The sequence below is a fragment of the Strix uralensis genome, chromosome 1 (genome assembly GCF_047716275.1).
Source record: "Strix uralensis isolate ZFMK-TIS-50842 chromosome 1, bStrUra1, whole genome shotgun sequence".
NCBI lineage: Eukaryota > Metazoa > Chordata > Aves > Strigiformes > Strigidae > Strix > Strix uralensis.
The window spans coordinates 83466488-83489195 of record NC_133972.1 but is presented as its reverse complement, the minus strand read 5'-3'; the positions used below and the strand labels follow the sequence as shown (position 1 = coordinate 83489195).

Below are 22708 nucleotides of genomic sequence, written 5' to 3'. Positions count from 1 at the left end.
ATTCTGTCGCACCTCTAAGGCTGCACATGGTCTTCCATCTCCTCTAGAAAGAGCATCCCAAAGGCCAGTCCAGTTTAGGCTTGCATGCCACAGGGATGAACAGAAACAGGAGGCACCCGAACACCAGCGTAAGTTTGACGCTTTCAGATTTCAAGCATTTTGGTTTTACTCAAAATAGGTGTTTTGCAAAGGTAGCAGAAAACCTAGTGTTCTATAATAGAAAAAAAAAAATCTTTCCTATAAAAGAAAAAAGTGACATGCCACTTTTGGTGTAAATTTTATTTTTTACTTTTGCTACATAGAATGATATATGCGATAAATGTAAGAGCATTGACAGTGCTTTCTCCTATACGCTCCCTAGTTCATATTTTCGAGCATTCACATTTCAGTTTCTAACGATCTACTGCAATACATAATTAAGACTGTAAAGCACCCAGTAGTGGCTTCTGTGGGTTTTGGCTCAGAAACATAAAATTTAACTCGGAGGAAAATGTCTGAGCTTTCAAAAAGAGGCTGTTTTCACATAGTTGGTAGAAAATGAGAGAAATTTCAGCCTGAACTAGAAATACTTCAGGCAAGATCAGGGGTGTGAATGCAAAAGTAATCAAGCTAATGTGCAATACTGAACTGTCTGAAGTTTCTCTGAGCTGAATAGGGCTTGGCTTTACTCAGTACCTTCAAAGCCTTTACTCAACACCTTCAGAGTGAGCTGGTAACATGTCTAACTGCTCATGACAGTGTGAGTTTGCTCCTGTAAATCTGTGGTTAGAATGAGCAGCTGATAAATAAACACAGCCTATAGCCTTGCTATTTTGCTAAATGTGAAAAGGGGAAGAGACTTAACAGACTGTTCTGTTTAAAAAGAAACATTTCCTTTTACCTTAAATACGAACATTTTAAAACACCCCGGCCAGCACAGGGCTGTGAGTTTTTGGTGGTAGGTGGACGTGACTCTGGCAGGATCTCTCACTCCGCTCTGCTCCGCCATCTCACCAGGCTCCCTCCAGGTCCGACAGGGAATAGCACCGCCGCCAGCAGCCCAGCACATATGTTACCCTTGCCTCACACCTTACCTTGCAAAGCCACCAGTGAAGTTGGCTTTACACATGTTGCCTATCAGGCAAGCTGGGTGCTGCGGCCATCCCTCCCACCCCTCACCCCCGACTCAGTTTCTGTTCGGTACTAGAGCTGTAGCCTGTCGAGGCCAAGCATGGTGAGGCCCCGACTCCTCTGGCAGGTCAACAGGGCGCTGATGCTGCAGTTGTGGGCTCTATAGCTTGCTAAAACCTATCAGTGTGTCCCTTGCCCTAGGTCTTCTTGAGGCGAATGGGCAGCAGGACCAGCCGCTGGCCCTAAGCCAGGCACATTGTGGAGCATCAAACCCATGGAGGGGCCACCAGTACCCAAACAGCCATGTCATATTGGAGACCAGGCAGGGAAATGTGGGCACTGAGGCCTGCTTGAGCACAGGCTGGGCAGGGCCCTATGTGGAGGATATTGAGGGTGTTAAGTGTTGAAAGGAACCTTAGGAAGATTAAAAAGGTCTGGCTTTATGGCCCCTGGAAACTATGTAGAGGTGAAGGTCATAACTTCATTTTGCCATGCCGGCAGGCCCTCCATGCTAGCTACAGGAGAGAAAGCTGGCAGCCGTTTCTGTCCTCAGTGCTCCCTGGCTCTGAGGATTGCTCCTCTGAGCAGAAATCAGACCACAGCAGCACAGGTAAAGGATTTTTTTAAAATATCCTCTTCATCTTTTGTGTTTGAGTTTGTTTACTTATTTGCAAACATAGGGCAACTTTTAATTTTTCTGGTCAAGGGTTAAATCGAAATACACAAGTGAAAGAACAACTTCCTTATTTGCTCAAGTCAGAAGCACGCTCCCAGCTTATTTCACAGCAGCATGTGAGCACGGGGAGGCAGAGAAGGTGCTGTAACGACATGGCTCTGCCGGATCCCCAGCCCCCCATAGATCGTCGCTGCCCTCTCCTGCCCCACAGCAGAGGATTCCCACTCCCTTTGCGAGACAAGGGGCATCGCGGGCTGTGCCCGGTTTCAAACAGCATGCCATCAGCTGCAGCTGCTCTTTTGCTGGGCAAGGCGGTTGCTGCTGGGTTAGCAGTGTTGGCGATGAGTCTGTTTTGGGGTCAAGAGGCCACTTCGCACTGTCCCAAGTCGGGTTGCAAGGGTGCACAGCGTGGGGTGTTTTCGGAGAGCTCCCGAAGCACATCTTCCGCTTTTCTTTCCCCTGGCAGCAATCCCACCCACCATCGGCCAAAGCAAAGTACTTGTGGGGTCTTCGAGCTGTGCCAAAACGCCGAGGCTGGCACCCAGAGGGCTGTTGCATGGGAATAGAGATGGGATAGGGGATGGGATGGGACGTGACGTGCGGGAGCCTTTCCCCAGTGCTGGGGGCAGGTGCCGGCAGGAGGTCGGATCAGAGAGCGAGGTGGGAGGCTGGCCAAGGCCCAAGCTGTCCTCTGACAGCGTAAGGCAATATCCAGCGGTGGCGGTGAGAAGGCGGCAATTACGGGGCAGATGCACAGCGAGGGATGGCACCAGGTAAGAGGAGGGCTGGGAAGGGAGGGTGCAGAGGGTGGGAGGCAGGTGGATGGATGGCCCTGCCGAGAAGGACCGGGAAAGCAGTCCCCATCGGCAGGAGGAGGGACGTGGGCATGGTGACTAAACTTTCTTGTAAAAGGGGGTGGAGAAAGGAAAGGGAGGGACAAGAAGAGGGGAAAAAAAAAACCTGCATGTCAAGTCTGAGGAAATGCTGTGGGAACTACAGCCAGGCGCTTTTTTTTTTTTTTTTTCTCTCTTCTTCTTCTTCTCTCTTCTCCCCTCGTGTAGCTGAGAGGAAGGAAAGGAAGAAAGAGAAGTAGCTAGCTCAAATGTGCCTCGCTCTGCTGCCGGGGCGCGGGGGCTTGGCTGGAAGGATCTAGTTTCTCATCAGTGGCAGGAAAAGGAGCCACAGGAGGAGGCAGAGACGGACACCCAGACATGCCCGTCCCGTCAGGCTGCTGGCTCCTTCTCCTCTGCCTCACTGCCGCTGGCAAACAGGTAAGGCTGCGCTGCCAGGGCTGAGCTGGAGGAGGGGGAAGGTGGGTGTCGCATCTCACCCGGGGAGGTTTGTTTCTTCGCCTGTGGCTCGGAGGAGGCACCGAAGTTGGAGCCCGTGGCATCTTGCACCGCCAGCACTGGCAGAGCCGGGCTTAGCAGAACAGCTTTGCCTGCTTTTTTTTTCCTCTGGTTGTTTGGTTTTTGTTTTGTTTTTCCCCTGCAACTCGCCCTGTCTCACAAGCTTCTCTCACTTCTTTAAAATCAAAATAGCCCAAACTCCAAAGGAAGCCAGAGGATCTGCAGGGAAAACAGCCTGCTCCTGCCCAGGGCAGGGTGTGAGAAACCAGAAAATATTTGCAGTGAGGTTGTTGAGGCATATAATTTGCATGTAGAGTAAAAATAAGGCAGACTCCACCCTACTGAAGAGATTTATTCAAGAGAGCGTGAGCACACTTGTCGCTCAGACATGGGACGAGCATGTATGGCCTTCACAGCGCAGCTACAGCTTTTAGGCCTCCCCGGAGGGGTGCAGCCCCCCTCACGCTGACCACTCCACCATCCCGAATGTAGGCAACCTACAAGAGCGGCCCCAGGAGGTGGGACAGTGTTGTGGCCCCAGGTCCATGGGTGGAAGACTGAGGCCCAGACTGGCTACGTGACTCGTTTGGAGGTTCACGTGCTGCTCATGACAGAGCTGAGAACCAAACCCCATTCGCAGGTCAGCTGCCCCCAAAGGGCAGCCCTTTCGTCTCAGGGGAAAGATCTGAGCAAGGTTTGGCTCTGCGGTTGTTTGCAAACAGAGCATGCTCTTTTTGCAGCTTCATGCAATGCCAGGTGGCTAATGGTCAGCATGTTTTATGGTTGGGATCATTGCTGATCTTCCCCTGTTTTCAGAAGGATGACTTTCTACAGACAGCTCTTGCTGAGCCTTGTGAATGGCATACATCGGGTTTCCTCCAGTGGTTTAAATTTGCAGAATCTTGCTTTGCTTTTTATAATTATACAGCTTAAAAATTATTCCTCTCCCTTCAGGTTATTTAGACCCTTCTAGACTGGCAGGCTGTTTGCAAATCCCATGCTACAGGCACTTTATTTCCTCCATTAATCAATGTTTGGCAGCCTAGCTACCATTTGTATTTCTTTCATTTCAACTTCTAGTATTTCTCTGTGTCATTATTCTTGATTAGTTGTGTCATTTGAAGTGCTTCCCTCAAAGTAGTGCTATAACTGGGCCATGGCTGGGTTCCCTGAGAGCAAGGTGCAGCTTCAAGGAAAAAAAAAAAGATAAAACAAAACAAAAAACCCTCTGCTGTCTACAGCTTACAATTTAATGTCTGACCGCATAGTCCTTGAGAGCCTTTCCTCTGGATCCCTGGTCCTAAATATGCTGCCTAAAACCACACAGGCCTTTTTTCCCCGCTAAAATGTATGTTTCATTCTTGTCCACCCTCACTCCTTAGGCTTCTCTTAAATTGCTGCTTTCCAGGTGTCCGCCATATGTATATGAATGAGCCCACTTATTTCAAATGTAATGTTTAACCTTAGCTTTCAGGTGCTTTGTTCCATTCATCAGTATCCTCTGTATCTGTCTTTTGTCTTCTGCCCTGGTGTTCAGGACTGTGATCAATGCCACATGATGAGCAGATCTCAGTGTTCTTTGTACCTTTGCTTTAGCTCACTAACCATTACATATTTGCTTCCTTCTGGTGCCTTTTGGGTTTGGGGCAGTTGTTCCCTTTGGAATCTCCTCATTGCCTGGAACCTGCTGAACTCTTGACCAAACCTTGGAAATTCAGCTTTCCAGGCTATAGCTCCCAGCATGTTTTGGGTACCCTGATGTAGGAGCCAGGAGGAGCTCCTCATTATTTCTCACCTCTCGATTCATAGCCTTTCAGAGGATGCAAAACAGGGAACTTGGAGTTATTTGGGGCTGATGTGTAAAGTCTTTCCACTGCATTCAACATGTGCTTAATTCTGAGTCTGTAAGTGGTTGAACAGGGTGCAACTTTCCATAGCCAATGCTTTGGACAAGTAGCAGTACAAAATATAGTAGGGGGCCTCCAGGAAAGCTGTAGTGTAAATTTACATAGGATAAACCATACGTTGTCAAAAAGCCCCTTAATCTAATATCCTGTCTGCAACAGTGAGCAGGACCTGCAAGTCAAGAATGTGAAAGCAAGGCAAGCCTGGAGAGATGCTGCTCCCAGCCAGCCTTTCAGGTTCTCCTTTGCTTGACTGATTTGAACAGTGGTTTCTTATAAGAGTGTTGGTTTGTGATGGAAGAAATTGTGAGAATAAGTGAGCTAGGGCTGAAGTTTGTCTAAGGCACTTGTGTTAGTTTAGAGTCAGTAATATGGTCGGGTAGTGGTAGGGCAGTGATACTTGCAGTGTATTTCCTGCAAAGAATGAAAAACACTTGGAAATGTAAGTTAATGAGTAGTCATAATTCTGCTGAGAATAGACATGATCACCATCATCATTTTCACCAAAGAGGAAACAGGAACAGAGAATTCGTGACTTGCTCTAGGTCACACACCGAGCATGGAGCAGAACTGCTGGAAGCAGACCTCAGCCCTCCTTGTCTTGTGCTTCAGCCACAAGATGATCTTTCCAAGTGATTTGTTGTGGGTGCCTGTCAGAGGACATGGTATTTTGCTTTCTGAGGTGTGATCTGCTCAGCTTCTTTGTACAGAATAGTCACATCCCTTTTCTTGCTTAACGCCGGTGAAGAGCATACATGTTTCTGTCAGTTGGGAGTTAAAGCCTGTGAGAATGTGCATTTGCAAATATGCAATAAACCAGTTGCCTGGTTTAACGCCAAGGACTCTTCTTCCCTTCTGTGGCAATGGGATGGGTTCTTCCACTACTCCGTAATATTTACTTTATAGTGAAACTTTGCTCACTGCAAGCATGTGGAATTATTTGTAATACAGAGAAATTTTGGCCAAAGTAATAGATTATCTTTTAACTTCCTAAAATACACAGTCTTCATAATGAGAGGGGATAAAAGAGCATAAAACCGTTCATGCTGTGTTACATTATGGGCTCTCCTGGTCCAGTATTCCTGCTCTGATCAGGGCCAAAGGAATTACTCAGTAGAGCAAAACTTGTGCAATATCTAATCTAAACTCCTATATTTATTCTGTTGTTAACAGCATGGGTTTCAAAGTTACTATAACTCAATTAGTTCACTTGTCAAAATGCCCTTGCAGGAATGGTTTCTGCAAGGGAAATTGGAAGAGTTTTTCATTGCTTTTCAGCTTCCCACAGAACATGTGAAAAATCTTATAGCACCTCATATAAAAGGAATATAATGCACATAAAACTAAACCAATCCACAATTTGAGAAACCTCTGCTGCTTCTGTTTTCATGTTAAGCATCATCCTCCTGATCTAATTTCTTCTTTCCCACAAACAGGACCAAAACAAACCTTTACCACATTTCACAAGTCAGTAGAATTCAAAGCTTATCAGCCATCTCGAGGGTACTGACCGACGTCATTTATGGCACAAGGCTTTCTTCATACTGTGCCAGAAGAAAATAAATGCAGGTCAAGCAGAAGAGAGTAAGTGTGGCCCTAAGGATCTGTTTGTTGCCTGTTACTCACGTCCTAAGCACCCTCAGAAAAGTGAGGTGTAATTTGACTGCTTTGCAAGAACCAGTGTAGACGGTAAAAGGGATGCGTGCATAACTGCAGTGTAGAAAATTATTAAACCCTCAAAGTGGTGCCCTGTGGCATTTATACCTTAGCGCTATTTGAGTCACTTTGCTATGTTTATCCATCTGTCCCTTGGAGTTCAAGTGATGGAAGGACCCTGCTCTACTAGGTACAGGCCCAGACACAGTGAAAAGGTAACCTCTGTTGTAAGGCTGTCCTCCTCCTGCTCCTCCCTGCCATCTTCCTCTCTGTATGACTGGGTCTTCAGGAGGTGCTTGTGGCGACCAGAGCCAGGAGGGTTCCTGCCACCCCGTGCTGTGACCACAGAACTCAGACCTCCTTCCATCCCGCACCCTGTGCTGCGAGGGGCCACTCTGCAGTGCGAAGGCTGCTGGACACTTGGAGGAGGTGGTTGCTTCAGATGCTGGATTAGCTTACTGGAGGCAGGCAGTGGGGAGAAGAGGGAAACAGAGATGGCTGCTTCACCATGTTCTCAGCTGCAGCCATGCTCCTTGCTCAGGCTGCCCCCTTCCTTTCAATGGAAACTCAACTTGCCAGGCGGCACTGGCTTCTGCTGCAGCTGCTCACCCTCCGGTTCAAGGATGGATTGGTTGGTGTTGCCTGCACGGAGCAGCTGCTCTGAGAATGGTTCATTATTACCGACGGAAAGTGCAAAGGCAAATATTGGTGTGTTATAAATGCAATGTGAAAATTAAGTGCTGTTTAACCAGGTTGCACTATGGACTTGGGTAGGCCTCAGTCTATACAACACAATAGCCTGCCTGCAAGAACTTGCCCCTTTTTATGACTTACTCTTCTTTGAAAATGGTCCAGAGTTCACGTACTAGAAGAAAGACTGTTGTTGGACCTCCACGAACAGCAATGGCTGAAAGTTGCAGGGTGGGCTGCAGGAGGCAATCCTGCTCTGCAGGCCGCGCTGGCACCCAGAGCAGTCTGCTGTTGTGTCTGCTCCACAGCAGCAGCGTTTGGTGTGATGCTTCAGCTCTGGGGAAATGCAAGTTTCCTGATTTTCATTTGTTCGTGTGTCACCACAGCATGCAATCATATTTGTGATGTGGTGCCTTGCGGAGGGCTCAGCACCGCACCAGAGGAGCAGCACTGACTTACGCCTGGCACTCCAGGACATCCTGGTTTTTGTCCCATACCTATGCAGCCACCTCAGTTGCTCTTCACAGTGCTTCCCGTGGTTACCTGTTTTGTTTGTCTTTTCAGGGCGTGAGTCCTCTAGGCCAAGGGCTTGGCTTTCTTTGGTGTTTGTACAGCGCTTAGGATGTCATGGCTGCAAACAAAGCCAAAGAGTCATTAATCACCACAGGATAGAGCCTCATCCATTTCCCACCAACATCACGGGGAGGTCTGCCCATGCGGGCCCAAGGAAGGGAGCAGATACATCCCCCTGGCCAGCTACTGTCGCACAGGCTGCAGCATCCAACCCTCGCCCTTATTCTCTGGGTCCTTTTCCGCCCACGACCCCACCAGCATCCCAGTGGCAGAGTCACGTTCCCCGCACTGCTTGGCTAAATGCGTCTGTGGTGGCTCCCTGCCTCTTCCCTGCGATGTTCCTGAAGGAGAGGCTGGAGCAGGGGCTGTGGCAGAGGATGGCAGCACAATGGGCAGACAGAGAGCTGAGACCCGGAGCTGCCTCTTGGCTCTGCAGAATCCGCTGGCTGCTCCCCTCTTAAAATCTAGATAAAAGAGACCAGGAAAGGCTGTGTTCAGTAAAAAAGCCAAGCTGGCCGGTTTAATCCACCCTGCAAGAGCCAATTAGCCAAGGAGGGAAAAAAAAAAATGAGGTCATTCACCCTCACCACTTTGTGGCTACTCCAAAAGAAAAAAAAAGTATATAGAATCTGTTCAAGAATGACAAAGAACAACATTTGTGACTACAGATGGGTGCAGAATATATTTAGTCAGTGGTCAAAGTGGAGGGAAGAGAAAAAAAATCTTGTGTGGAAAAAAAAATACTGTGAAGTTTTGTTAGGCAACCCATTAATCTGGAATACAGATAGGGAAAAATGTGCTACTAGGTTCATATGAAGTCCTAAAAATTGCTTATGTAGCACGCAAGGGAATCTATTTTGAGCATGTTATTTTGCCATGGCAAATAGTTTTGCCTTATGAGCATCATGTTCTTCAGTAACTTTTCATTGTTCGGTAGCAAGGATGAGAAGATTCCTTAAATCTGTTCTCACAGGAAAAAAAATCCACCCCTGCAGTACCACGTGTAGTAAAACAGGCTGCTTACAGAAACAAGCCAAAGCCCATTCAAATCAGGGAGGAATAGTTACACCGACTTGACTGGCCCATGGTCCCCAGCAGAGCTGATTCCTTGTGATGACACCTAAAGAGTAAATGAACCAATTCTCAGCCTAGTCCTGAGACCTTTAATGACGGCAGCAATTCCTTCATGATGGAGAAGGTGCAGATCCAGTCATGCAATTCTTACAACTCACACAGAATGTTCTGTGGGTGTTACATGCATCCCCTCTTATATGGCCATCATCCAAAGTAACAGCTACAGCCCTACCACTACCCTTCATATTTCTGCCTGCTGAATGTTCAGCGTTTGTTCCATGTGCAATGTTAAAACCCAGGAGAAGAAGCCAAAGCAGAGCATGAGGCGGTAAAAGCAGGCTTCCCCTCTTACTCTACAGGCTTTCTCATTCTTCCTGGCAGCTCAGCTAGGATTGCAGGATCTCACCTCACTCCATAAGAGATTAATACATTATGTTCCACTGTGATGGCATGTTGGAATGCAAGAGTACATAAACATACAGATTTTTAAGCGTAGAAAGTCCCCATTGAAATCCTAATCTCTCATGGTCATTTCTTCGTTAAGACTCTGCTTCGGTTGATGAAGCATAGAAAAATAATCTGCTGAACTAAAATGAAAGAGGAGCATGCTCCCCATAAATGATTGTGTCTTTAGTGCCTTTTTTATTATTATTAGTTTAATTAAGCATGAATGGATGTAGAGTTATTCATGGTGAGTCACTGAGAGTGTACCTGGAGCCGTGAGACTGCTAAACTTTCCTATGGAGTGCAGCTGTTGCACCTGTTTAATCTAGAAGAGATTTGCCTTTGCAGGCCTTTTCACAAGCATGTCTAGGTATTAGCTTTGGTAATCTCATTATTCTGCAGTTTTTATTTCTGCTTGTTATGGACTATTGTCTTGCTGTCAAGCCTTTTTGTTAAATGTTTTGGTTTGGTTAGCTTTTGGGTTTTTACTCTCTGATTCATCTTTAAAATATTCTACCTAGCAGCTGTTAGTCTTTGAATTGCTGTGGCAGTGAGGACATGTAGGTTAAAGCATGAGGTTTTGCACCAAACTGCAGGCAACATGCAGAGGCTACTGACCACCCAGTCGAAGAAAATGTTAGGTGTACCCTTCTGACTGTTGTATGAAGATGACTTAGTCTTTGAATGACAAACGCTGTGCACGTGATGGTGAGTTTTGAGTCCACAGAAGAAAGCTGGCTGAATTCACAGGTTTGGTTGGTAGCCATTCCAGCCCTGCCATCTATCACCTCCGTCATCTCCCATCTGATGTACCTGAGGTTCCTGCCTGCCTTACCCCCACCACCCCGCTGCAAGAGTGGTCAGTGCAGCACTTCTCCTTTGCGTAGTCTGTCGGCTAGAAATAACTCTGGTGGGTTTGAGATTGATGAATGGTCCTTCCCGTTGGCGGAGCAGCACCAGTTGCTCAGGTGTTTGCCTTTTGCTGTGCGCTAAAACAGAGGGGCAAGGGGAATAGTCAGGATGGGGCTTTTACCGCCCTTTGCCTGCTTCCTGGCTGTAAGTTGCAGTTTTCTCCTGACCTCTTTATTATCGGTTTTATCCCTCATGTTCTTTCTGGCTTCTTTAGGTATTCAGGCTCTAGCAGGGTTTCAAGGACCTATTTTTAAGAGTGAAATAATATTTAGTTTTTAGCTGCTGCCATTTCCCGGCTATATTTTACCACGTGGTGGTAGTTCTGTGATGTGGTTTACTGGTCACTGGAAAGTTGACATCACCAAAAGCATTTCATTCACAATCTAAGATTTTCATGATGAATTACAGACCTGCAAGCGAATAACTGGAATTGCAAAGCTGTGACTTGTGTGCTGCCTTGATTGAATTTTTATCAACCATGGAGACTGTCTACGAAGGAACTGTTGCATTCGGCATCGATGCAATTATGATTAAGTCTTTAACATAAGACTCCTCTTTCCCCTTATAAACGCACAATTGTAAAAATTTCCAGAGTCACTTGTTGTGCATGTTACTATTATGCACCTCAATAGAGTACCTGGCAATAGGGTACCTGGGCGCACCAGCCATGGAGCAGTGCCCATTGAGAGCCATATTCTCTTTTTATTCTTAAATAATTTTTTAGGCAAGCCTCTGAAACTGGCAACAAGCTGAAGAAATCTGGGTTTTGCTGACCCAAATCAGGTAGGAAGCTGTAAGGCTGTGGGCACACAATTGGTACCTGTGAGAGGAGAGGGAGTGGCTCATATTTGAAGGAGAAAAAGCAGCAGATGATTGCAGAGGTTGGCCTAGCTGGATACCAGGGTGCTGTGCTTGCAAGGGCTACTTCAGATCAGGAAATGTTGGTCAAAGCTCAGTCCTCTTGATGAAGGCAAATAAAGTCCAAAATCCACAGAAATATTATAGTTCTACAGCGGGCAAATCTAAGGACCTCAAAAGCAATTGATTTGAATAAACTGAGACTCCAAAGTATAAAGAACAAGTGGTGTGCAAGACAGAGACAGGTAGTTGTCTCTCCCATAGGTACTTTGGTTCTGTAATACTAAATAGAGAAAAAGAAGTGCTTTGCTCAGTGAAACGATGATAGATGACTTGAATACTCTCCAGAAACAACTACAGTGTCTTAACTTAAGGTGTCATCTTAAGACAGTTACCCCTTGACATGTCCCTTTACATCTCAATTTTTGCAAAACTAAGATCATCCCTAATGAACAATCCTCATTGAGGCCTCAGGTTTTTGTTCAGAAGTGACATGGGAAAAAGACTGTGGAAACCCCCGAGCTTGTTCTTCCAGATTTTTTCTTTTAAAGGAAAGAGACCCATGCAACTCTATCTTCTCTGAAATGTCTGTCTGAATATTCATCTGAGAAAGTAATTTTAGCATCCATGACACACAGCTTCTGCTGCCATCCGATTGCTCAATGGCACCAAGAATAAATATTTCCTTAAGCCTGAGGACAGGAATCTGAATGGTGCTGGTTCCCCCTTCAGAAGCACCTGTGTGTGTGTTTTTTCAAGGTCTGAGTAACACAGTGGTGCTTTGTAGCTCTGAGTCATTGCAGCTCTCCGACCCTACAAGCACAAGCACACTCTTGCTTAGCGTCCTTTTCAACAAATAGGCAAAAAAAAAAAAAAAAGCAGCTGAAAAGGCTGCCTGCAGCTCAACACCAAAACACAGTTCTGCAACCCTTGACATGAGTGTGCGTGTTTTTCCAAAGATGTCAACGGTGCTACTCATGTGCTTAAAGGTAAGCAGGTGTTGGTGTGCTTTATCGAACTGGATCCACCAAGCCTGCAGGAGGTTTGACTTTTTTTTCCCCTGGACTCTTCCCCTGTCACAGATACTTGTTCTGAGGTAATGTTAATCAAGCAGGAAAGCTGACTGTTTTTTTAGGAACTGGTGCAAATCTGTGTGCTTTGCATGCTTTTAAAGTGACAAGTTAAATTTACACAGGATACCTAGAGCTCTCTGAAACAGTCATTTGCATGTGGTGGTGGGATTTAATGGGCAGCTTCATCAATAGTGAGACCGTCAAAGTAATGACCAGGCTGGGTTTTGTCTTATTTAATCACTTCGGAGAAGGTTGATACCTTCTCATTCATCGAGGCCCCTTCTCTCTCTAGATAAGAGCTCAGTAATGTCCAAATCACTCTGACCCACAGGCCAGCACCCCATGAGAAGAAGGATGTTCCAGGGGTTACAGGGCAAATTTGAGACTTGGGAGACTTGGTTTGGTTTCCTGTCACCTCCGTAAAACCAGTTGGCCTCCGGGTGCGAGTTCCTCATCTGCAAATGAATTGCACTTCCCTGTCTCAGAAGGACACTGGCGGGAATGCGCTGGTGATGGCGAAGGTCAGGTCATGGTGCTGCCAGCAGCACGAGTGCTTCTCAGCCCCCAGGTGAAGCTGATGTACAGTTTGATAATGAGACACACACACGGTCCCCTGGCAGAGGGTTAAACAAGGGATAACCTGACTTCAATGGGGCTGTGTTAGCAAGAGGGCCCGAGTTCAGCTCCCACCCTAACAAAACCCCAGGTTGCTTTTGTTTCCCTTCCTGTCCTCTCTCCCCCCAGCTTTCATGCTTGGCAGGTCCAGCCAGTCCTTACTGGGCCAAAACCCTCACCTTCGTGAGGAGGCTGGGCTCACGTGAGGGTTAGCATATGAATGCCAAGAGTTTTGTCTTTATGCTGCTGAGCATAAATCAAGGAGGGAGTATCGCAGTTCTGTGAATGCATTGGCTTGTGTGAAAAGGGGAAGGACACGGTCACAGGAGAGACTACTTATTGACATAGAGCATAGATTTATGCAGCTGTGAGTTGTATTGTAACAATAGTCCTCTTTATATGGTAAAGCATGGAGGTATGAAATGATTTTCAAAAAGTGGCCAAGCAACTAGCCTCCTCCCATAGCCTTGGCACCAGGGGATTGCTGCTTCTCCTTAGGCTGAGTTGTGATTCTCAGAAATTATTCCAGACCCTTTAGCTAAATGCTTTTTAGCAGTTTTGCATATCCTTCCTTAAAAAGGATGACTTTGCCCTTGTTTGACACTTCAGTAATTTTTTAGTCTTTTCTTCTAAAGAGGAACTATCAAACTGGGGCAAACAAGGAAGAAGAGAACATTCTGTGACAAAAAGCGAGTGACTGGACCTGTTGTTGGTCTCCTTTTGTTGCCATTTTGGATGGCTGGGAATAGGGAATCAGTCTCAAGACCTTCTCTCTGCTTGCTTGGTCCTGCAACGTCACCTCAACCCCATGCTGGCCAGCTTAGTGTTTTAGCAGATGCTGCCTGAAGTACATTACAGAAAATGAGCTCCTTCGATTACAGGAGTGTTTTCAGCATTTCCCCTGGGACACTGAGCGGTGTCACTGTTCAGTTGCCAGGCTGGCCAGGCTTTCCATTTCCTAGATCGCCTCTCGCCTCGCCAGCACTGATTGTTATCCTGGGAGGTGCTGCGCAAACCCGTAATGCAATGTTTGTTCCAAAAAAACATATAATCTAATCACGAGAAAGGTATTGCTAATGAGTGCAAAGAAAGAGAGAAGGAAATATGTGGTACAACAGAAGATTTCTTGCAAGACTGGACTCTTAATTTGACCTGGGATTGCTCTAATGATTTAAAAAAAATAGCTATAAGTGGTTTATAACCTGCAAAAATACAGAAACTCAGGACCTCTGACTTGAGGTGGTTATTCTGTTCCAGACACAGCTAGCGCAGTTTTGATAAACACAAGTCATGCACCAACCCATGGCTCAAACTCCAGGCCAAAAGGTGACGTTTTAAAGATAAAGCTCAACCCTTTTGGTCATCTTTAAGTCACAAGACCCTTCCCAGCATTAGAAGAGAACAAGGTGCTTAAGGAAAAATGTTTCCTATTTAAAGAGACTGCTATTGTTGAAACTAGAAAAGGAGTGAAGAGGAGAAGTAAAGACTTGGAGGAAACAAGGGGAGAACACTAAGTAGGGGAATGGAAACCAGCATCAGTAGGCACAGGGCTGTCATATGCTATTAGATGGCAAAAGCTCCCTTTAATCAGCAGCAGAAGCTTTATTGCAGCTTTTTCCAAGTAAATGAGATTTTTAACAACTGTATCCAATAATGAGGGCTTCCTTGCTATGGGCCAGATTTTGGATCATCTTATCTATTGCAAGATCAACAACTGGTTGTAAGGTGTTGAGTTGCTTGGAGGACAACTGCTGGGAGACTCCTGGGCAGCCAAAGCAGGGTCAGCGAGGGGCTGGGCACGGTGCTTGGCTGGCCAGGATCCCCAGCATAAGCCATGCCCCAAAGCCTGGTCAAGGGAGCCACGTGTGCTGGGCTGCAGGTAGGACCACCGTGTGTGCAGGCAGCTGAGAGGGGATGCAAAGGCCCATAAGAGCTAGAGGCAACGCTCCTATCTGCTTTGCAGGTGCCCTCTCATGGAACTGCTTCAGGTGGTTGGGGGAGCTGGCTTCTGTTGACTGTTGCCTTAATTGTATCACCTCTCTGGATGGCTGCCTCAGTTCCATGAGACCATCTCTGGCAGGACATGGTGGGAGCCATAAAAAGCTGCAAAATTCAAGTCCAGTATTTTCTGAGGCTAGCCAGGAGTATTGTGTATCCCAGTGGGAAGCTGGGAACTTCTTCTTTTTCAGGAGTATAAATCATTCACCTTACTTGTTTGCTTAATACTATACATTAAAACTGTCAGTTGCTCAGTCTTGGTCTGAGGTCATATCTGTGGAAGAGACTACAGAAGTATCTCTATGCCAATTTTTTTCTTTACATTTGTTTTAGTCATAGGTTTCAAATAATGGAGTACTGTAAGAAAAGGTTGTACAGCAGGCCAAAAGTTCATGACAAATTACAAGATTGTGTTATTTATTTATTACCTGGCTCTATTACAAGTCCCTGTGTGTACAGCATCAAGTACATGTTCTTAGCATGTCTACAAAGCTCCTTTGAAGTCATAAATGTTGGGTAATTTTTACTGCTTAGCTATTCAAATTGCTATACAGAAGAAAAGTTTCCTCCTCTCTGCCAATGCTGTGACTAGGTAGGTCTGAAGCTCTCCAGTTATATCGGTTCTCATGTCCTCTCTCTCCTTCTCTGGCCCAGTTGTCACTACAAATCACTCCACCGTGTGAAAGCGAACAACACTATGAATACTCTGGACGGTGCTGCACAAAGTGTGAGCCAGGTATGTGGGCACTGGGCTGTACCAGCTTCATAACTGAAAAGCTCATTAGAAACAGTTCTGTGGGTCAGTAAGACAGCTTGCTCTTGTAACTCTGCTGATCTGTTGGCACATACCCTCGCAGGTGCATGATTTCAGGCTTACGAGTGCCTCCTAGTGCAGGAGTGGTCCTGCTGACCTCAGCAAAAGCCTTGGCAGCTGTTTCATTGGGATAGCACTTAACCACTGTGGGAGACAGAAAGCGGCCTGATTCTCATGCGGGTAGATAGGACTGCTCCCAGGCCATAAGCTTCATGGATGTTTCAGTGCCACACTGAACGGGGGCCAGACTGAGCAATCAAAAAGGTGGCAGGCAGAAATGATTGTCCACAGCAGTACAGCAGTGTTAGCCCAACCTGTCGTTTTCCCTAAGCTCCTTAGACAGCTTGTGTGCAGCTTTCAAATAACCTACTTGTCCTTCTCTCATTCACAGGAAAGTATATGTTGGCTAGATGCACTGGTAGTTCTGATAGCGTGTGCCAGCCGTGTGGCCCAAATGAGTATATGGATGTCTGGAATGAAGAAGATAAATGTTTACTACATAAAATATGTGATCAAGGTGAGCTGTTCATACTGAAGAGCCTTTCAATCCAAATTAGCGAAGCACAAAGATAGGAAAGTGGATCTAGGTGTTCAGGTACCTGACACTGGAGGCTGGGCTTGCAGAAGAGCCTGGTGGAGAGGGAGGTCCCCAGACAGCAGAGTTTCTGTGCTGTGAGACCATAGTCTCCATGCAGCTGATAATGATTATCTTCACTGGGGCCATTCAATCCTGTGAGTTGGACCTTAAAGGTTGTCCTTTTGCCCAGCATACTGTGCATTCACTTCCCCTAAGACATTTGTCTCACCCTTGCAAAAGCTTGACAAGGAAAAGTACAGCAGCTACAAGGAGAAGTATTGCTCAGGCATGCCATCAGTGAGGAGCCCCGTGCTGATCAAGAGTCTCCTATGCTTCTTGAAAGATAACATTTCCTCTAACATGAATGGTTTTGCATCTGGCATTCGAGCAAAGCAAATAGGTAGATCAGGAGGCTCATAACCTTGAAGCTTATTATTAGAGAGATTTTTACTCCCATCTGCTTTTTCTTTTAGGGAAAGCTTTGAGAGAAGTGAACCCAGGGAACAGCACATTCCAGCGGCAGTGTGCTTGTACGATGGGCTACCACTGGAATGAAGACTGCGACTGCTGTCAGCGAAATTCCATATGTGCTCCAGGATTCGGAGTCCAGCATCCTGGTAAGATACAGAAAGCGGACGTTATCATTACTACAGCGTATAATCTTCCTGGACTACTTGCATTTTGAAGGCATCTACCTCTGTAGTTTAAATAGTATCTTGAATCAAGTGACTTTTGCAAGATATCACGTGGACATGGCAATAGTCGCAAGGTGTTCAGTTCATTTCTAATGTTTGCTGAGGTGTCTGACTGTGAGTCACTGGGTCATGCATTGCTCCAGTATTTGGACAAGCAGTCCAGTGGGGATTGTTCCTCATGTCTGATTTGAAATAGGTTTTTGTCCTGTGACTTTGCTTTGCCATTTTATAATACTATAAGCAAGTTAAAAGTGATAACACCTTTCAGGTAGCACAAATATTCTGCTTTAGATGACTTGTAATGCCAAGATTTATTACAGACATTTAGTTTAGTCTTAAGTCTGATTGAAAACAAAATACAGGTGTTCTGTGGGTGGAAAATAGACAGTCAAGTTCAGAGTTGTAACGAACACCGGGAACAGCTGTGCCAAGCATGAGGAACCCCAAAAAAGCAGCACATAATAGAGTAATGGAGGATGAAATGCTACATGGGCCTGGAGCACAGTGGTGCTGGTTTTTCTCCAGTCTAGCAAATCCTGATACAGCATTTTGTTTACTGTGGCTTCATAGAAGTAACAATACCAGTTAGCGTCGCTGTCTATGGCATAGCATCGACACAAGGAAGTTAATGGAAGGGGAAGGATATAATAGCTGTGTGTTATTTTACGATAACTACAAATGGCTCCTGGTCATTTCTCATTTTGATCATGTAAAGAAGTGCTCAGGTGAGACTAGCATACTTTTTTTTTGCTTACATGTGACTGTCATTGCTACTCTAATATAATCTAAGATCCTCCTCTCTTCAGGGAAGCTTTCAAGGGGATTGGGGGGGGGGGGGGGGGGGGGGATGGAGCAGGGGGATGGGAACCATAGTCACCTTCCCCTCACCTGAAAGGAACCCAGCTATGAAGTTTTTCTTCCTTTACTACACACAGTGCAACAAGACAAGGACACAATGTGTATACCATGTGCCAGAGGTTACTTCTCAAAGGTTGCTTCATCTACGGACGGGTGTAAATCCTGGACCAAGTAAGTCCCTGTGTCTTGCTTGTAAAATGACCATGACAGCCAGAAGGCAGGGAAAAGCTTGGTTAAAAGCATTTTTCAGTGGGGTTTTTCAGGCTGTCTGTAGAGAGCGCACAGAGCATCTCTGTTGGCTGTGCAGCCATAAAAGCATTCTCACCCTGAAACTTGAAGTCTCCTTGCGGGGGAGCAAGAGAGAGCAGTAACAACAGAACTGCTGAGCTGAGACAACTGAAAATAAAGAATGTATCTGAGGTCCTTGAGGGTGGAGAAATGCACGTTACTACAAAGTACTACTCTGCACAAGTCTAGGAGCCACAGCAAAGTTCCTCTTTGAGAACCTAGCCTTTTTGTCTTTCTTTTTTAGCTGTACAGCTCTAGGGATGGCAGAAATCATGCCTGGGACTGACAAGTCAGATGCAGTTTGTGCAGAACGGAAGATGCCTGAGCCATCGGAAGACGGTATGTGTCCGTATACAGATTATCTGTTAGAAAGTAGCGGGGAGGAGGCGGGATGTGTTACTAGGGTTTTTGGCTGGCTTAACTCCATTCCTGTTGTGGGTGACTCTAGGGGAAACAGCTGTAGACCAAGCAACACTCTTGGAAAATCCCACCTTTAAAGATTACTTTAAGCCTGGTGGCTCTACAGCCCATGTCTGCTACTCAGCAGAGCTTTACACCTCACACTGAAACTGCATGGCAAGCAGCATTGCTGTTATACCCATGACCTCCATCACATTTACAGTTCTTTCATTTTTTCAGCCTGCTGATTTCCACACACGCATTATCTGTGTAAAGGCTAGCAGCTTTTCTCCATGCTTATTTTACAGCAATGGATACAGTCTCAGCTGAATGTAGCTCTCCCTTCTTGCCCACTGCCCATTTCCTTCTCCAATGTGGATATGGTACCAGGGAGGCTGCTTGCCTGGCATGCAGTGATCCTTCATAACCTGAGATAAAGGACAAATTTTGCCAGCTGAATTCTATAGTGTCCATGAGATATATGTCCTCCATCCCCTGAGGAAGAGCAAGCACAGCCCGTGGGCTGCTGGCAGCTTGCAAGGGGACTTTCAGAGAAGCATGACTGGATCACAACTCTCTGACACCAAGATTTTTATGGAGATGTCTTGGCACCAGGTACCTTCAGTAAGGCTGTTTGTTGCAGAACTACATGAGTGCTAGAGCTTTTGTCCTTATTAGAGAAACTGAAAATAAAATAGGAAGGAAAAAACCCTTCTCCTGTGGAAATGCAGGCAAAATGAGCAAGTACTGCCGAGTACAAGCTGCATGTTGATGGCACCATCTTTTTTACATCCTGCAGGAACAAACAGGATCTTATATTTGTTGATTGTCATCTTGTTTTTTGTGGCACTAATTGGCATTGTCATCTTCATCATATACTACAAGAATAAGGGAAAAAAGCTGACAGGTACGTGATAGCTAATGATATTTGTGAATGTGACAACTGCATGGCGCTCTGTGCACTCTGATTTCATGGGTAACCACCAGGTTAAGAAACTCAGGAGTTATTTTGGAAGTTCTGTGCTATCCCTATATCTGTCCGTATAGATATGCTTTAACTAGCTCAAAGCCAGGCTTCAAATTCCTTTCCTCTAGGCAGGCAGCATATTACACTTATGCATAATGCACATTGCTTGGTATTCCCTGCAGCCCTGATGGCAGGCGATTGCCCTCAGGGTGGACGCAGTCGTTGTGTGGATGAAGTGGGGCAGGCACTGGGGGCTTTTATAGCAGCATGGCTGCTCTGCCCCAGGTGGTACAGCAGACCCCTGAGCCGAAGGGAAGCAGGGATGGACACAAGGGGCTTTCACCACCCTCTGCCTCCTTCCTCCCATTTTCCCTCCTCCCCTGAAACCTACATCTGGACAGTTAAAATATGATGTGCATTTGAAAACATGATGGAGGCAGTGTTTTCAGCTGAAGGCTGAAGTTCTGATGAGGTATAGAAGAAATACTAGAAGGAAATAGAATAAACAGTAAAAGTAGAAAAAATAGAAAAATTCTAGCAAAGACATACTGGATAACAGTGGTGTACTGAATATATTATCAATACAATGGAAATACCTTCAGCAGTTACTCTACTCTGTGTTAAGACCTGGATCTCCTTGGTTAAGGACATACACATATTGTTCTTTTCATTGTTTATTTCCACCCCCTAAACATGGAAAGCTTTTTTCCTGGTGGTGTTTTTTTCATCATCTCCTTTCCCAAGCCCTAGCAATTTATGAAATGTTTTGGGAGCAGTGGAAGGGAAGACAGCAACCCTCTCTTGTAAAGTATATTTCAGCTTGCGTTTTAGAAATGGGCTGCCTCTGCCACACTAAACATGGGTTGTGCTAAATCTGGAATTCCTGGGATGGGCTGGAGGAAATGGTGACTCTCCTTGCAAACCAAATACTTATGATGCAAAGCAGGTTAGGGGTTAGAACAAAGCAGGTTAGAACAAATAATGTTCTTTATTTGACATTTCTATTGCCCTGCTGCTCTGCAGTGACAGTCCTTCATTGCCTTTGCCGGATAAATCCTGCTAACCAGAGCCCCAGAGGCTTGCAGGCTCAGGAGGAAGCTCTGCCTGCTGGCGGGGGGGGGGGGTGGGACGGACACTGATGGTAAATGTGCAGACTCAACATCAGAGGAACAGAGTCATTGCTGGGAACTGGCAGTGGCTACATAGCTCATCTGTCTTGAGATATACAAAATCAGCTTAAGCTTCAAGTGTACATGAGAACAGAGCCCTACAAAATTTCCTGAAAGCATAAACAAAAAACAAGAATCCCTAACTCTGTTAAGTGGCAGTCTTTACCATAAAGCATTGTTGGACTTAAAGCTTTTTCTTGGGAGATACTCCGATCAAGTGAATTTCCCTATTAAGTACACTCTGATTAAGTTGAATACGCTGTATTTGAGCCTGCCATCCCACGGCTTACCCTCTTCTCTCCAGGCTCCTCACTCCTGGCTGAGAACGGCCTTTGGGCCATCCATGTGACTTCTCTTGAAATAGACCGTATGGCTGCAAGTGGGTCGGTATTGGGCCAGTCATAGCTTGATGTGACATATGACCAGGAGAGAAACCCCATTTGATGTGGAACACAGTTTAACCGTGGTCTATTTTAGGAGCTTGGAAACATTTGTTCCACAGAAATATATCCCTGTTCCAGTTACAATGAATCCTCAGCTAGACCGACGCTGGGACACTTGAACAGTCAGTAAAAACAGTCTCGCTGGTTTTTATTTAATATGATATTGCGGATTGTGAATGACTGTGGGTGTTTAGGTCTGTGGCTAACGTCAGTGCCTGCCATATGTTACAGCTACTCTTTTTGTTTTCCCTACAGCAGATCTACAGAACTGGGCTAACGAAGTATGCAGCCAAATAAAAGGAACAAAGGTAAAGTCAAAGACGCTAGTGTTTTCTCTTTGTTTTATGTTTTCTTTGTGGCATTCCTAACACCCCTCCTGAAGCAGTCTCCATGTTAATGTTTGGCTAGAAAACAAGTTTTGAGTTCCTCAAAAAATGCTCGCAGCTTTGGCTTTTTCAGTCTGGTTTTCTGTAAATGTGAGGCATATGAAATCACTGTTCTCAAATAGCTTCTGAACCTGCTCTCTGGTTTCAGCCAGTTTTAACAGCAGTAAAAGTTTCTGTGATGATTAAGTATTTATGAGGAGAAAGTTAAACATGAGCCCACTGATTGCTGAACACCTGAGACTCTGCCTAGGAGAGCACCTTTCTAAATCCTAAGGGCAGGAAAATCTTCAGTTGAGTTTGGACCTTTTTACATACCAGAGTGTTCACAGGGGGGAGAAACCTGGATTTGGGGTAATGCCAAGAATGCCAGACATGCAAGGCATTGAGCACAGAGCCATCAGCTAAAGAAACTGGCTGTGAGACACCTTAATTCTAGTGCTCGCAGAAATCCTTCTCGTCCATTCGGATGTGAAAAAAGTACAACCTTACAAGAGGTTTTGCTCTGGAAGAACACCAGATCCTGTGCTTGAAACACTGAGGCAGGGGCACAGGTTCAAGTTCATGTGCACTGCCTCCTTCACACCATGGACAGGGACTGAGGTGTCCCAGCTGCATGCTTTCCCCACCACCCCATCTAGGAGCTCTGTGTAGCTTAGCTGTTGAAAGGCTCAAATTCTATTGCTACAAAAAAAACCACACCAAACCAACCCACCTCTTTGAACAGGCAGTTCCTCTTTTGTCTTATAATGCAACCTCCTGCATTGGCAGCTCCTCAGATCCTCCAGGACAGAGGAGTGAATCAACAGCAATTAGTGGCTGGCAGCATTTACATTCTCTCTTCTACCCTGGAAGATCTGAACAGACACTAGAAATTAAAGGTATCAGTTCCCAAATACCCATCTTCACAGCACAACTTGCATGAACTGAAGGGAACCCTGGAAGTATTTCCCAACCTTTTTTTTTTTGGAGCTACAACCAAAAATACAGCTTTACTTTGACAAGTACTGGCAATATGATATCATGGGCCTTTGCATTTGTTGTCCTAACATTTTCCAAGTTAAAGAAACCTTGCCTGTGTGACTTCTTGGTTTTTTTCTAGCTTGTTTTAGGCCCTCTGAATCAACCCAGTTGCTTTCTTCGATCATTAAATAAAGATTCTGCTCCCAGTAAGGCCTTCACG

At 45.8% G+C, this 22708-nt stretch overlaps 1 protein-coding gene across 1 annotated transcript in view; it reads left to right on the top strand.

The window, feature by feature from the left end:
• Positions 1-2546: 2546 nt before the first annotated feature.
• The window catches only part of TNFRSF11A (TNF receptor superfamily member 11a), a 28679-nt gene continuing 8517 nt past the window's right edge, over positions 2547-22708 (top strand). Inside the window, exons 1-8 of the mRNA XM_074873580.1 lie at positions 2547-3057; positions 15587-15668; positions 16138-16263; positions 16797-16940; positions 17954-18047; positions 18409-18503; positions 19363-19470; positions 21398-21450. Coding sequence (XP_074729681.1) covers positions 2998-3057; positions 15587-15668; positions 16138-16263; positions 16797-16940; positions 17954-18047; positions 18409-18503; positions 19363-19470; positions 21398-21450 — 762 coding nt within the window. The 5' untranslated portion in view covers positions 2547-2997. The remainder of the gene's footprint in view (positions 3058-15586; positions 15669-16137; positions 16264-16796; positions 16941-17953; positions 18048-18408; positions 18504-19362; positions 19471-21397; positions 21451-22708) is intronic.